Source organism: Parasteatoda tepidariorum, chromosome 7, assembly GCF_982258835.1.
Source record: "Parasteatoda tepidariorum strain Cologne lab strain chromosome 7, Ptep-v5.0, whole genome shotgun sequence".
Classification (NCBI taxonomy): Eukaryota; Metazoa; Arthropoda; class Arachnida; order Araneae; family Theridiidae; genus Parasteatoda; species Parasteatoda tepidariorum.
The window spans coordinates 90,654,605-90,670,995 of NC_141761.1; the positions used below are offsets into that span (position 1 = coordinate 90,654,605).

Genomic DNA, 16,391 nt, shown 5'->3' on the forward strand with positions numbered 1-16,391 from the left:
GATAGAACCTAGTTCTAATCCAAAATAAGCTATTTTTACTTACTTCTTTATTTAAATTAGAGAAATTTGAAAATATCCTTGTTTTTAAATTTGCCTTGTTTGAATTCCTGAATTGTTATGCTGGTTAAGTATCTCAATGCTTACCAACTAGAGTGAAAGTTCATTATAGTGACTATTCATAACTAACTGCCGAAGGAATGGGATACTCTCGTTTCGAGAAGAAGACAGCTGATACACAGCCACCTGACCTATAGCTTCAGTGACAACTGGTTGCTTATAAACAAGATGGCATGTTAACATTACAACTGTTAGGTATGTTTTATTGTCGGCTTTTATTTGTTAATAGCGGGAAACCAATAGCTTATTTCTTTTGTTTTTTTCGGTATTTATTACATATTTCATTGATTTACAAGAGCTCATTAGTTGCGAGATTACCTCACGATACTGTAATCAATTACGAAATCGCATATTTGACGAACTAGGCTTACTCGAAGTAGAATGGAAAGAACGATTGCTAACAAAAACGAATGTCACGTTTCAACTGCCAATAAGAATCGATAAAACAGCGAGAGATCGATGCAATTAAGAAAGGATCAATACGGTAGAGTGCAAAAGCGTTTGATATCATTTATAACACTGAATATTGACAAAGCTGCCAAAATATGCTGGTTGAAAAGCGAAGTATCCATTTAAAGTGGTTAAAAATACCAGAAAAACTTTCCTTTCGTAAGGAAGAAGACAACTTGACTGGTGGTCGCCTACGCAATTTATTTTACAAAAAGGTTAAGACTGACAAAAAAAAAAAGAAAATTATGTTTGTTTTCCCCTTTTCTGCATTGATACTAAGAATATAAAAAAAGTCTTCCAGTTTGCCCGATATCGTATTATATTACTCAATGAATTTGCTGGATCTTGAATCCAAGGTCAAGAAAACTAAGATGGGCACAGTAGGCCTTGGCCCTCCATGGGCTGTCGTGCCACTGAGTTTAGATTACTCAATTAAACATAATCTATTTCTTCTCTAAAAATGTCATGACAGCGAAGGGCTAATAATTTTTAACTCCCTATAGAAACATAAATTTTGTATTTGTAATATTAAACTATTTAAAGTGAAATGGAAAAGTGATATGTCATAAGGCAGAAATTGGCCCAATAGACCTTACTCACTGCATCGACTGTATGACCAAAATAATAGTTTCGCAAGAAATCTACTTATTAGTTCAATATTCCAACAATGGGTTTAGTTTTTACGAATCTAAAGAAAAAAGAGTCATAAGAAAAAAGAGAAAACCATAAGAAAAAAAGAGTCAATTATTCAGACACCATTAATAAAACCTTAATTCAATTCGACGTACTTATTCAACCGAAATCATTTAATTATAATGGTTAACAACAATAACATCAAAACGAATCTAATACCAATACTAATTTGTCAGCAGTGTCTCTTTATTTTAGTAACTAAAGCTTCCCTAGAAGTAAACAATAACATTAATATCCATTAGGGACTCAAAACTCTCACAATAAATGTCATTATTAATATCCATGTCAAACTATTCTTTCGTAGCCTATTGCGTAATAGAATCCCTTGGCGAGGAAATCGGATTCTACTTGGCGCTCCAGCTGTTCTTCGTCGAAATAAACATCGGCCGATAACTCACACAACATTATACGTCTTGAACTTGTCGTGACGCTTTGAAATTTTCTTCCTCCACGCAGAGCTCGGCAGGGAAGCCAACATAGCTTTTCCCTCCGCGTAATGCATTTTTTTGCCAGTTTACGCCATCTGTTTTTTCGCGATTGATGTTTTTGTAGTTGTTATTTGATTTCTGATTCGGTAGTTTTAAGTAAAAAAATAGTGGCGGAGAACTGGCCTTTCTTTCGCCGGGGCCGGAGAAGGTCCCGACCGGTGCCCGTCCATGGATTTGGGTAGCCACCATTCAAGATACCATGCTCCCACCAACAATCTGGAAGAGCTGTGTCGGAAAACAAAGTTTTCTAAAAAAGAAATTCAACTTATGTATCGTAGCTTTAAGCAGGTAAGTTGTGCACACAAGAAATAAAAACACTAACGAAAAAGTAACTTAGCGTTCACGTTTGAATTTTGGGGATTTATTCTATTATTAACTACCACTTAGGTTTATTGAAAAAAATAAAATTGCATCAATTTTTAATAAAGATTTTATAATAATATTGAATAATAATTATGTGCCATGATTGAAATGAATATCTTATTTTTCCTTATAATATTAAGTTGTATACCTAATCATAATAAAAACACAAGAAATAATAAGGGTAATCTTAATAAGGATTTTACATAATAAATATGGCATGATTAAAATAATTGTCTTATTTTTCCTAACAATGTTAATTTGTATACATAATCATGATAGACGCATAACAAAAAATTACGCTAAAAGTAATTTTACGTTTACCTTTAAGGGGATATATTCTATTGTTGCTATCACTTAGGTATAATAAATAAATGAAATGGCATCAATTCTTAATAAGGATTTTATATTATAAATATGTCATGATTGAAATGAATGTCTTGTTTTTCTTAATAATGTTAATTTGGACCTCTAATTAAGATAAACACACAAGAAAAAATTAATCTGATGAAAAAGTAGCAATACAATCGCGTTTTAATTTAAATTATAAATTCTTTAGTTAACTACCACTTGAGTTTCATAAATAACATGGCATAAAACCTTAATATGGTTTTTTACATTATAAATATGCCATAATTGAAATAAATGTCTTGTTTTTCGTAATAATGTTAATTTGTATACTTATTCATGATAAAAACACAAGAAATAATAAAGATAATTTCAATAATGATTTTACATTATAAATATGGCATGATTAAAATAAATGTCTTATTTTTCTTAATAATGTTGATTTAATAATATTAATTTAAATTAATTTAATAGCATTAATTATCAATTTAATAATCATGATAGACACACAAGAAAAAATTACATTAATGAAAAAGTAGTTTTACGTTCACGTTTCAGTTATTCTATTGTTGACTGCCACTTTAGTTTAATAAACTAATAAAATAGCCTCAATTCATAATAAGGATTTTATGTTTTGAATATGCCATGATTGAAATAAATGTCTTATTTTTCCTAATAATGTTAATTTGTAATTCTTATTTTTTCTAATAATGTTAATAAATGTCTTATTTTTCCTAATAATGTTAATTTGTTTTTTCTAATAATGTTAATAAGTTTCTTATTTTTCCTAATAATGTTAATCATGATGAACATAGAAAAAATTACGCTAATGAAAAAGTAGTTATAAATGCACGTTCAAGTTAAGAAAAATACTCTGCTTTTACCTACCACTCAGGCTCCAAAAATAAATAAATAAATAAAAAAAGAATCAAATCTTAATAAGGATTTTTATATTATAAGTATGCCATGGTTAAAACACAAGTCTTATTTTTCTTAATAAAGTTAATTTGCATACATAATCATGATAAATACCCAAGAAAAAAATTGCCCAAACGAAAAAATGTAACACAGACGCGTTTCATTTAAAAATAATATATTCCCTTGTCACTTAGATTTAACAAATAAATAAATAAAATGACATCAAATCCTACTATGCATTTTTATAAGTATAAATATTTTTTTTTCAAAATTAATGAAATTCGTAATAAGAATTTTGCGTAAAACTGTTTTCCGTAAAAATGATTCATTCTTTTGCAAAACAAATGAACGTTAATCAATAAGTATTTATGAGAAATAAAGGATACGATTTTTTATGTTAAGTTTAGAGTAATTTTTTACAATATAATAGCTTGCTAAATTTTAACAGAAAGAAAGTTTAGATTAAGATAAAATAAAAATTTTATGCTTAATATCGTTATCCAAGCATATATTTTTCAACACCTGTTTTTGAATTAGAAAATTTATAAATTAAAATTACAATTTATTTTATTTAGTCACGGGTAAGTGAAAGGTATGGTATCATAAGCGTTGTTGTACAGTGTGTAAAAAATAAACGGGCCACCCTGAATATCTTTTGATCTAATGATCAGATCTTCACATTCTAAAAATCAGTCTTAATATTTTGACGGGGGGACTTCAACTTCGATAATTATTTACTGCAGACGATATTTTAAGTTACGAAATCAGACACAAAAATGTTCTTTCTTAGAACAAAAATACCTTTGTTCGACGCATTTGGATCCCCCAAAATATAGGGCGGAACCGCAAACTGAAAAATATTATCTCAATAGTTTAGTCGAAAAAGCAGTCCAAAGTTTGGATCCCTTAATTTTAACTTTTTGTTTATTTCGCCATATCTTGATCGAATTAAATTTAAGCTAATTAAAGAAAGTTTTGCACGTTATTATACAATTCGTTTAGCCAAAGGTAATTCCGTGCAAAACATAAACTTTAGTAAATATTTATTATTTTATGAAAGAATAGCCTAAAAAATTTTGAATTGTAAGATATACAATTTTTACATCATTTTTAAATACGTAATTTAACATGGTAAAATACACAATTTTAGCATAATCGATCAAATTGTTCCTGAGAATTTAAATTTTGAAAATACAACTTTCTCAACCAGAGTTATAAAAATACTATTTTTTTAAAAAAATGCAACCAGTAACGGTGGTATTATAACTCACAGCTTTCATGAAGATGCTTTCAACTCTTCGATAGTTTTAAGTACTCATATTTATGTTATCATAATATGATTTAATGCACTTTAAAAGTTTACAGTGCGGTGCGTCACACAAATAAGTGGTGAGTATATCCTTTTAACATAGAACTGTTTAAAAAAATTGTATGCCTTAAAAAAAGTAATTGATTGAAAAATTCTGCAATAAAATAAAACCTATAAGAAACTTTCTGAAAACTTTTATGTTGAGAGACTTCAAAAACACAAGTTCTTTTTCTGATGGCTTCCCACAAATGACAATAGCTATGATCACGCTGCGTTATTAGATTAAACAAAACGTTTGCTAGTAGTTAAGCACATCAAAGTGAAAATTAATTTTATTCAGTGTTGCACGGCGACCAACTCACGATAGTCCAAATTTAAAGCAATCCAGAAACTTTTTCCGATATTTATCCCATTTGACTGTAATTAACCAATGAACACAGTACTGAACTAAACTCTGTTGCACAACAGCCCATAGAGGGCCTACTGTGCCGATTTCAGTGTTCTTGACCTTGGGCTCTGGGATGCAAGAGCAATTTTACTTCGTTGGGTGATCAGCCGAAAGCGGAACCCACCAATATTTAGTCCTCAATAATGTTGGGTAGTACTAATTTTATCGACTCACTAAAAGGATTGAAAAGTTGAACCAAAAAAGTTTAAATGAAAGATTGAACCAACCCTCTCTTGCCCGAGGATCGAACCCAGGACCTGTGCCACGAGAGCGCGAAGCGTTACCACTCAGGCACCGGGCGTTATGACCACAGTATATATACGAGTATTAAGTACTAATATTAGTAGATTAGGTACTTATTAAAACAGCAAAAAATTACATTAATACTAGTAGTAATTATTAACAAAATTAATAGGACAGTTAATAATTTCTCTTTCTCATAACTACCGTTGATTATGAGATAAAATAATTAATTTTCAGAAAATAAGCTTCAAAAAATAAGTTTCAAAATCGTAACTATAAGCAAAATAAACATTTGGTTTCGGTTAACTTCGCAGAAATACAAAATTGTTAACGTAGTCCCCACATGCCACCCGCGCTGGTCACTGAGCTTATCTGACCGGACGAATAAAAAAATAATTACGGAATTAGGAACGTAGAATAATTTCCTTTGTTTAGTAAATAGAGCTTTGAGGTAGCAAATATTTTATGCCTTTTAAATATTTTTGGAATAGAATTGTCTACACTTACTGATAAAAAGCTATGATTTTTTTCCCCCATAGCGTTAATCAACAAATTTTTTTCTTCTTTAATATTACTCTAATGAATTTTTGACTACCGTAAAGCGTAGTTGGTAGACTATTTCTGTTACGAAAAACTAAATTGCAATAATTCATCTAAATCGTAAGTTAAAACTCACTCTAATACGCAAATTAGTGAAAACGAAAAACTCCTTCTAAGTAAGCGCATCTATGTAAAAAAAACTCACTCTCATACTTAACTTAATTATAAGGAAAAACTCACTCCCATACAATGAGAAAAAAAGTATGATAAAACTACCAGAATATGGTAAATTTTACCGTGTTTCTGGCTCTATAGGAACACCAATAAGCTCGGTAGTTTTCCCCGAGGTGATTTATCATCACTTTTGGTGAAATTGAAACTTAAATATAATACTACAACGTCATTTGGTAGAAAATATGGTAAAGTTTAGTGGTTTTATAATATCTTAGAGATAAGGAATAAAAACCCTTTCAGTTAAATTTTCTATTTTGTTTTGTATTTTTGATAAATGTGTTGTAATAAAAACTATAGTATTTAAAAGTCAGAAATTCAGATAAACCGCAACCATAGAAACGGAAAAATTTCCAAATAAAAAGTTTAAATACCATGTATTTTTGTTTTATTACTAAAATTATTATTTCTCTGCTGTAAATATCATTACCAAACAAGTACGGTAATATTACCTGATTTTTTTTCCTCCTAGTGCTCAAATTAATTGTAACACAGCATAATAGGCTTCCAAAATGGCTAAAATAATAGTCTATTATTTGGCTAAAATTATAGCCTGCTCATGAAGATTTAGAAAATTTTAAATCTCAAAAATAATAATTTATGTATATTTGAAGCAACTTAAAAAATAATTTTAAAACTAAGAATGAAGCATAAAATATAATTACAATTTAAATATCAGTATGAATAGATTTATGATGATAACTACGGTTCGAAGATAATTGTGAATACGTTGCGAAAAAATGAGAAAGTAATTGTAAAAGCTATTCAATAATTTAAAGAGATATATAATTGAATTTTTAAAGCGAAAAGATTTAGGTTTTATATATCAAGTAAAATCAAATATTAAAGATGTATATGAAAATAGATGAAAGTAAAGTCTCTTTAAATGGTTAAAAAAATATGTTAGAATAAAAAGTTACAATATTTTAAAATGTCAGCTTAAATTACGGTTCCATTTTCTAACCATACGTTATAATTTGTTGTATTTAATAAATTTAAACATGTAACAATGTAATATTGTGAATTATGTAGAGAATAAGGCAATATCATTATAAATGTTTATCATTTTATACAACAAATGTTTAAAGCAATTTAACCATAAATATTTTAAAACCAGCTTGTTAATTTAATTTAAAAAATCTGTTAGTATTTTTCTAAATTAATACAGTAAGAAATATGTTAGAATATAATGCTACAATATTTAAAAATTTTGGCTTAAGCATATTATAGTAGCGTGTAGAAAATGTAATAGGATTACATTTTCTATCCATAAGTTATTACAATTTTGTAGTATTTCATAACTTCAAATACGCGTTGATAGCAAAGAAATATTGTGAATTATGTGGAGAATAAGACAATATCATTATAAATGTTTAACATTTTAATTAAGTTTAAAAAAATTTAACCTTAAATATTTTAAAAACCAGCTTGTTAATTGAATTTTGCTACAAAAACTACAACTGGTTAGAATTTTTATTCTGAAACGTGTTAAAATAACCAGTAGCAGTCTGTCCATCCAAACCGTAAAGTTTACGGTAACAAACATTTCTTCCCTTTGCGGGTTTGAAACAGTTTACAATTAGTAAGGCTGAAAAACCATGAACACAAAACCTACGCAATTTTTAACCATTTACAGCTAGAATGGTTTCAAGACAAAAAAAATTAACTGGGCAAGGGTGATAGTTTAGCAGTTATATGGTGCTACTATCAATGCGTGAATGAGAATACCGTATTCGAACGGCACAGGGTCCCAATTGGAAAGTGAAGGACGCTGGAAACTCTTAACGTGTTGAAGAGATTTGATGAAATATTGTGGTGTCAAAGCTGGGACACGCGCCCCTGGTCTGTTGATCATAAGATTGACAGATTAGCCCTCTCGGCTATAAAATGCACCCAGCTGATAGGAAGTAAGTGGCTTTATTAGGTGGGTCTAGATGGTAGGATAAAATTCCAGTTGTCTAACCGTATTAGATGAAAGCAATTAATAAACGGTTTTTCTCACAGTTAACAGTTCGAATACTATATAATTATTTGACTGCTTTGATATCGTAAAAATAACAACTAAATAAATAGTTATTTAACCATTTTTTAAAGAAATTTCGAACAGTGTATTATGGCAAGTTTCATTACATTTTGTAACTTCTAGAATAGGATCAATATTCTTGAATTTTTGTTCAGCGTGATTAAAGAATCACTTTTCGTTTCAATTTTTATGCCAAAATAAGCGACCTCAAATAGCTCTATTATTATCGCAACCCTGACATTTTTTCGACAAAGGGGAATTCTTGGAAATATCACACGATATGTCTTCGTTTTTTTAATCGCTTAATATCTCCTTACCCGTCATAAATTTTCCTTAATTCGCCAATTTCTTTTTTTTTTTCGTTTGATTTTCCTCGCCAATTGGAATTGAAGAATGGTTCGCATTCTATGTTGCACGTATTTGGCCTAAAAAGATTTCCACCTTTCCTATGATGAAAAACGAATCATCATTCACGAACTTGAGGGAATCATAAATTAAGTCATTATCCATTTTTAACTCTGTTATACTTCAAAAGTGCATAAGAGAAAGAATTATTTCTGGTTATCATATTATTTTTAAAAATAGTTCTTCAATACGATAGTTTTAATGATAAGTTAATGATAGCTTTAGGGATATAATGATAGTTTCAGATAAGCTTAATGAACACTCGAAAAGGATGAAATATACTAAGAAAAAGAGTATGCTAAGAAAAACTAAGAGAACACAGCAAAATTAACGGTGTTTCGGGCTCAGAGAAAGTCTCAAGAAGATAATTTTAACATTATACCTTATAGAATTGTAGAAAAATAAATTATTCTGTAAATTTACTTATCAGTTTTACATTGTTTTCTATATATACATGGTAAAAAGGCCCTGTAAACCGTAAACCGGTAATGCAATGAATAAGTTTTTTGAATCCAGTAATAGCCAGTACTTGATAGTCATCAGTTAATCGGTACTTTAACTGTTATATATTTGAATATCTTGACTAATATCAGAGAATAATATTAAGAGATAATAAATTAAGTATCTATATATATTTCTCTTACACGGCGACAAAAAAAGCCTCATTACAACTCCCCGAATGGCAACGCTAGAAAATTGACCAATGATTGCCGCTAAAAATGTCACATGCCAAATCTAGCTGAGGTGGCTCAACATATGCGCTTTTAAAAACGGAAACGGAAATAACCAGAGAGAGCATTCTCACCAAATGTGATCTCTTCCGAATTTCACCCTATCAGCTGAGGCAATCTCATACTATTAAGCTAGGCAGAAGTGAGTAGTCCTTGTCGATAGATCTCTATTTTAGTATTTTGTCGAAAGCACTTTTTTTTCACGAATTGCGAATATTACGAATTTATTTGACGATTTTTGATTTATATCACGAATTTATTTGTTTTTTGACAGCCTTATAGTGATAGCTCCAAGTCCAGAAATTTATAATTGTGTGTTTAAGGAAGTTCTTAATCTTTAATAGTAATTATTTTTTTTGTTATTAACAAAGCCCTTAATCTTTCTCAGTCTTTGTTCGTATTCAGTATTTATTGCAAATTAATGTTTAGTTTCTGCAAGTTTTTCTTTTGTATGTCAAAGTTCTAAGACTTATACTTATGTTTTTAACAAAGTTGTGAATCGTTCACGGTTATTATTTTTTAAAAACATAATATTTTGTTTATGCAGGTTTTTCCATTGCAATTCACTTATTCCATTTTTTAATAGACAATTATAGCCAAAATTTTAACCTTTTTAAAGAGATATCAGTTTCAGAAATTTTATTTTAAGACTTTATACTATGGCACATTTTTTAATAGGTTTAACCAATTACATCTCATTTATTTGAATTCGAATTTATTTTAATGACTTAGCATTTACTAAAAAGATGTAATTTTTTTAAAAAAAAAAGTTGTTATATGGATTCGAATGATTGTTTTGAATTCTTAGAATTTTGTGCATTTGCAATGTACCTAAGTCAGTAGAGAGCGAAGCGAGCTTGGTTGAGAAGACCAGTTGATATAAGATTGCGTAGCAATTTTCGGGGGTTGGCGAGCAGGGGGCGCAGCCCACTAGTTATAGATAAACTCCTGTGCATCATTTTTTCAGTTTTTTGAAAGACATTCTGATTTTCATAAACTCATTAAAAATTATGTAAATAAAATAGTTGTTTTATTTTCATGCTTTGATAAAAAAAAATTTAATTTTTCGTATTTATAGTTTACACACAAGAATTTAAAAACATTTACCAATAATTAAAATTTCAAATGATTCAATGGAACAAAAGCAGAAAAGTTTAAACACTTACTTTGATAGAAGTTTTCGACTGTATTAAACAATAAAGTTACAGTTAAAATTAATACCTTATTGAGGTTGCAACAAATGTGAGAGATTCTGTGCTTAAAATTACCCGCGTGGTTAAACGTTGTACAGAATTTTCCTAGCCTTTTCATTGTAAAAAATTTCAGATCAAATTAGGGTAAAAAATATTGGCAGTTAGAGTGCAGCACCAAAAAGCTCGGTCGTTTTTACCACAGAGCTTTGTCGATAATTTTGATTAAAATTTTCACTTAAATATAGTGTTCTAATATGTGATAAAATTTGATCATTTTTTTCTTGATATCTGAGACCATAGCATAAAAACAATTGATTTTGTTACATTCAGTTCAGTTTTGTACTTTTTACTAAATGTGCGGTAATAAGAACTATAATTTTGAGAACCAGAATTTCTGGTAAACCTTAACCATATGAATGAAACATTACCAAATGAATAGCTTAATTACCATATTTTTTTGACCAAAATTGTAGTGATTTGTTTTTGTTTTTTCCCTCTGGTAAAATTAGCATACTGTATGGTAATGACATTTCTGGTAGAGAAATGTCATTACCATACAGTATGCCAATTTCACCAGATTTTTTTTCTCTGTGTAAAAATTACTGTTCATCAAATCCTTTGTTCCTTAAAATTTCAATGTAAAAATGGATTTTATGGTAAAAAGTATTGATATCCTGAGAGCCGTTGTTTTTTTTAACTGGTTACTACCTATATTAGCAGAAAAATTACCAAATGTATAATTTAAATACCATATATTGCTGTTTTATTTACCAGAATTATAGTTTTTTTTACTAGAAATGTCATTACCATACAGTACTCTAATTTTACCAGAACTTTTTTCTATGCGTAAAAATACGCTAAATCAAATTCTTTCTTCGGTGAAATTTTACTGTAAAAATAGATTTTACTGTAAAAAAAATAATGGCACCCTGATTACCAATATTTTTTCCGTAATTTTATCCTAAAGGTTTTACAATTAAGTTTAAAGATAAACACGTTTAAATTTCAGTAAGGTAATTCTGTATAGATTCAGTATATGTTTATTAATACATGTACTGAACATCTCCAACGTGCGCAAAGCGTGTATTTAAATATCAAATGTTTATTTTTATTTTTAAATTTCAGAATTCGCATATTCAGAAGCAAAACATTCGAACAATACGGTGAACAAGATCATTTGATTAACTCGGAAAAAACCACCTTAAAGCTTTTTTATTATTAATGGTAAAATTAAGCTTTTAACACATCTGTTGCCAAGTGAAGAAGAAGATGGTGGTTTATTTGATTAAATCGTATATGGAAGTTGGAAGTAAATTAAAAAGAGCTTTTACTAGTCATCCATAGCAACGGTTACCGTGGCAAAGGAGTACTAAAATGTAGGTCAGCCATTAGGCGAGGTATATGATAACATTTCAAGGTGTTAAGGACAAAGCGAAAATTGTTTATTTATTTATGTTTAGTGAGGAAAAAACTAAAGCTTCAGACAAGTGGGATGAAATATGAAAAGCACAATGAAATATGAAAAGCACAATGCATTTTATACCATACGCATAAATACTTTAATCCATTTACGGCATATTATCATTATTTCCATTATAAATGTAGACACTTTTCCTCACATTTTTGTATAATGGCAATTTTAATTAATGATGGCATGCATTATTTTCTACATGTTAATACTAAAAAGAAGTGATATTTAAAAGTAGAATTTGAGGTCCTAAGTAAGGTTTGGAGGTTAAAAATGACGAAGATTTCCTTCAAATATAGATATGGCAACGAGAAGTAACTTGGACAAAATTAAAGCCCAAATTACTTTATCACAATATATTATGAACTCATTCTTGAAAATGATATGGTTACTTGCACTGTAAAAAAATCAGTTAAACTTAAGGAAAAAAAAATTGACAGCAAGCATGCCAGTATAAGACCGTTTATGTCACAGAAGAATACTGTTATTTAAATACAGATGCCTGTTCTCTAAGATGACAAGTACTGTTATTTTTACAAACAAATTTTGCTATTTTAATAAGGAAAAAAACTCTATAAAGTGCCAGAATTGGAGATGCAAGCCGTGAGCAGCATTCGTACGACCAATAAACGCTGGGACTCAAACTTAAGTTAAGGTGGGCGATCATTTCTCAGAGCTGCAGCAGATCCATACTGTCTCAGCATATAGACATATCCTAAATTTTTTTTATTTGTTAGTCTTACTCATTGAAATAATATTTAAGTGCAAAAATGTTTAAAACTATAGTGCCCCCCCCCCCCCATAGAAAAATTTTTGTTATCTTAACTTGCTAAAATATTACATCGAATAAAATATAATAATCAGGCAGAGTATCAATTTGTCAATAAAGTCGAATCATCGTTTTATTTTTATGACATTAAAAATTTTAAAATAATTACTGAAAAATAAGAACATACAAGAAAAATAATCGTGAAATGATTTTTAAAAAAAGGCAGAGTTAGCGCACGGTAATAAATACTGCATGACAAAAAATAGAATGTGAACTGATGCTTTTAATCCGTTTATGATTAGGATGAAAAACAGAGAAAAGCCGTTTTGCCAATAAAACAGTTTTATACCGTCAAATATACAGAGGAAGTCTGTAAAAAGAAGGGGAATTTTTTACGATGTGACCATAAAAGTTCTTTCTAAACTTAAAAAATGCACCTTTCAACACGATTCTGCTCCCCCACACAGTAAAAAGTTCCGGTAAGAGTTCCGATACTTTTTATCGGAGCAAGTTACGGAACAAAAAATCGGATTTACACTCTGTAACAAAAAAATCGACACACCAAAAAGGAGTTATCTGACTGAAACGAAAATTGGTGGATACGAAGACAATGTACTGAATAGTAAATGATTAAAATTTCAGAACAATTGAATGATTTATTGCAGAGTTACAGTAACAAGTTCAATAAGGTGTTGACCCGCCTCTAGCCTGGATACAAGCTGCCACACGGCGTGGTTTAGACCGATAAAGTTCCCGGATGGTGTCTTGCGGTATTTCCTGCCAAATTCGATCCAATTGTCGAACGAGGTCATCAACATTCAGTGCCAGATGCAATCGCCTTCCCATCATATCCCAGACATGCTCGATGGGAGAGAGATCTGGTGATCTGCAGGCCAAGGAAGAGTTTGACAAGCTTGCAGACAGTTCATAGCAACACGTGCCGTACGTGGTCTGGCATTGTAGTGTTGAAAAACCAGCCCAGGGCGCTGCAAAAGAAACGGTAGCAAAACAGGTCTTAGGATGTCGTCGACGTACCGCTGTGCAGTAAGTGTACCTCTAATGACGACCAAAGGGGTCCGGCTGTCAAAGGAAATGGCACCCCAGACCATAATGTCTTGTTGAGGGCCGGTGTGGCGTGCAATAATGAAGGCAGGATCCCCCCTCTGCCCTGTGCGTCTCCAAACACGTCTTCGATGATCGTCAGGACACAGTTGGAAGCGGGATTCGTCGCTAAAGATTATACGTCCCTAGTCGGCATCATTCCAGCCTGATCGAGCGTCGATTTTGCACTTCTTAGTGCGTTCTTGGTGTGTCGATTTTTTTTGTTATAGAGTGTGTAATGAAATTAGGGTATAATATTTTACAGTAAAAATGAATTTAACAGTAAAAAGGAATTTTACGGATGATGCACCTGAACTGCCGGTACTTTTTACTGAAATTTTTTTCAGAGCACACGTACCTAAATACACTCAATAATCGGAGTAAAAACATTTTTTCGTCTTTTTTACTAAAAAATAAGGGTCCCCTTATAAATAAAATGAACATCTTGCAGACTAGGGTTTATGCTAAAGCTCATAAGACTGACGAATGCTAAGTCAAAATCTAAATTGGGCAAAATATCAGTCAGATGGTTGTTTTGACGAGCTACTTAATTTTTGGTTTTTAATCTTTATATTACTTTTGTGTTGTATAATTCTAAGTACTCTATCAATTTTTTGTAAAGCAACATGTTACGTTTTTACTTTGATCTTGCTAATCACCAAATTTCTTTTGTTATCTTAAACGACTTTTTTTTTTTAAAAAATACACTACTGCATTGCATAAAAATCCAAGTAATCTCCAAACAAAATTTATAATTTTTTCTCCAGTATCTACATAGTACTCAAGTGTTTCAGTTAATCAAAATTCAATAACATAAGTAATTGCTATTTTTAAATTTTTTTCGAAGTTATGGAATTTAAAAAAGAGTCTGAAAGTTTTTTTTCTGTTTTGTTACTTTCATTTGTTTTATTATAGTATCTTTCCACACGGTGTAAGACTGGACATTATTAGAATTATTTTTCATTCTCAGTGATATTTTTTTCCACTTTTAATTGGTTTTCTGCTAAATTTGTACCTGATTTGGTTGTTAGTTTTTGAAGTTATACTTCTTATGCGACTTCCAACAAGGTTGCGTTAAGCGTTTAGCGCTACATTTTTATTGGCCGGGAAATCACGTGGTAGGATCCAGTTTTCCCTCATTCATTTCCATGTTGTTTTGGTTCTCACTAGCATAAAAATAATAAAAGTCATAAAAGTATTCGCGATCGCAACGCTCGAGTACGCCGTCTAGCGGGAGCCTGTAAATATCAGACATTAATTTATCACGTTTTCATTTAGTTCCATCAAAGTCATTGACTGAATCAGACGCCATTTTTTAGCAGCAAATAAGAAACAAAATTTCCCAAAGGAAATGGCCGAAGAACTTGAAAAAAATCTCCAGAATATTAGTAAATCTTTCAGGAACAGAACACGCCAAACATTTGAAGAAAAATTCCAAATAATTTTTAATTTCTATTATCAACAAACTTGCAACTGATGACTTCCGATTTCGGATACTGTTACAGATGTGTGTATTAAGGTAAAATGCATTTCTTCTGTCTTCAATTCATTACGAATTAAAGTGAAATCAACATTGCTTTCGTCATTCCAGTGAATAAATATGAATTCAGAACATACAGAATTGTAATAGTTATAGCATATTCTTCTTCGTTATAGAATAGTATATATTTCTGTATCCATATAATTCGGAAAACAACAATAAAAAATTATCCAAGTTACTTGAAATAGTGCCATTTGTGCTGATTCTTAATTAATTTAAATCGTTTTCTTGGTAAGTATTTTTTAGTTTTGAAAGAATAAGTTCAACTAGAATTCAGCTATTCTGTTGTTAGCTACATATTCAAATTCATATCAATTATAAAATTTTGCTGTGTAGTATGTTATCTAAAAGTAATGAAGGGATAAACTATGTATCTATTATTTGAGAATAAAGTTTTCAAACAAGGAACTTATCATTTTGGAATTCTCCGGGAATTATAAATCAGGTAAGTGCAATGATTTTTGCAATAAAAAATTTGCTTGTAAATATTTTTTTTTCATTTGATGATGGTTCTCTACAGAATGGTTTTTTACGTCTGATTAAGAACTATAAGAATAATAAAAAAAGAAACAATATGAAAGTTTTTATTTCAATGTAAAGAATTCTTAAAATCGTTTTTTTTATCCTAAGAATTCTTTATTTTCCGTTTTTTAGTTTATAATTTTTTGATAAAAATTGTTCTCAAAATACTTTTTTTGAAAAATTAAATGGTATAACATTATGTGTTTATGTATACTTCTTGTATATTCCAATGTTTGAAGTAATATGATTCAGAAAAGTATGGAATAAAAATTCGGAACTTACATATTAACGCCACCGCCGCTACAGTTTTGGCGGTTTTTAATTGCCGCCAATCTGCACTTAAAATTTTTGCGACAATTCATAAAATAAAACACTTTATTTAAAATAAAAATAGTCAATCGGATTTCGGTGGAAAATGAGCCGATATAGAGTTTAGCATAGATTCAAAACAATCATATCGCCATATGAACTCTGATAAATAAGATTCCAAATGA

General features: G+C 30.0%; 1 protein-coding gene across 1 annotated transcript in view; it reads left to right on the top strand.

The window, feature by feature from the left end:
* Window positions 1-1,641: 1,641 nt before the first annotated feature.
* LOC107456807 (Kv channel-interacting protein 4-like) overlaps window positions 1,642-16,391 on the top strand; it is a 72,894-nt gene continuing 58,144 nt past the window's right edge. Inside the window, exon 1 of the mRNA XM_043045254.3 lies at window positions 1,642-2,036. Coding sequence (XP_042901188.1) covers window positions 1,917-2,036 — 120 coding nt within the window. The 5' untranslated portion in view covers window positions 1,642-1,916. The remainder of the gene's footprint in view (window positions 2,037-16,391) is intronic.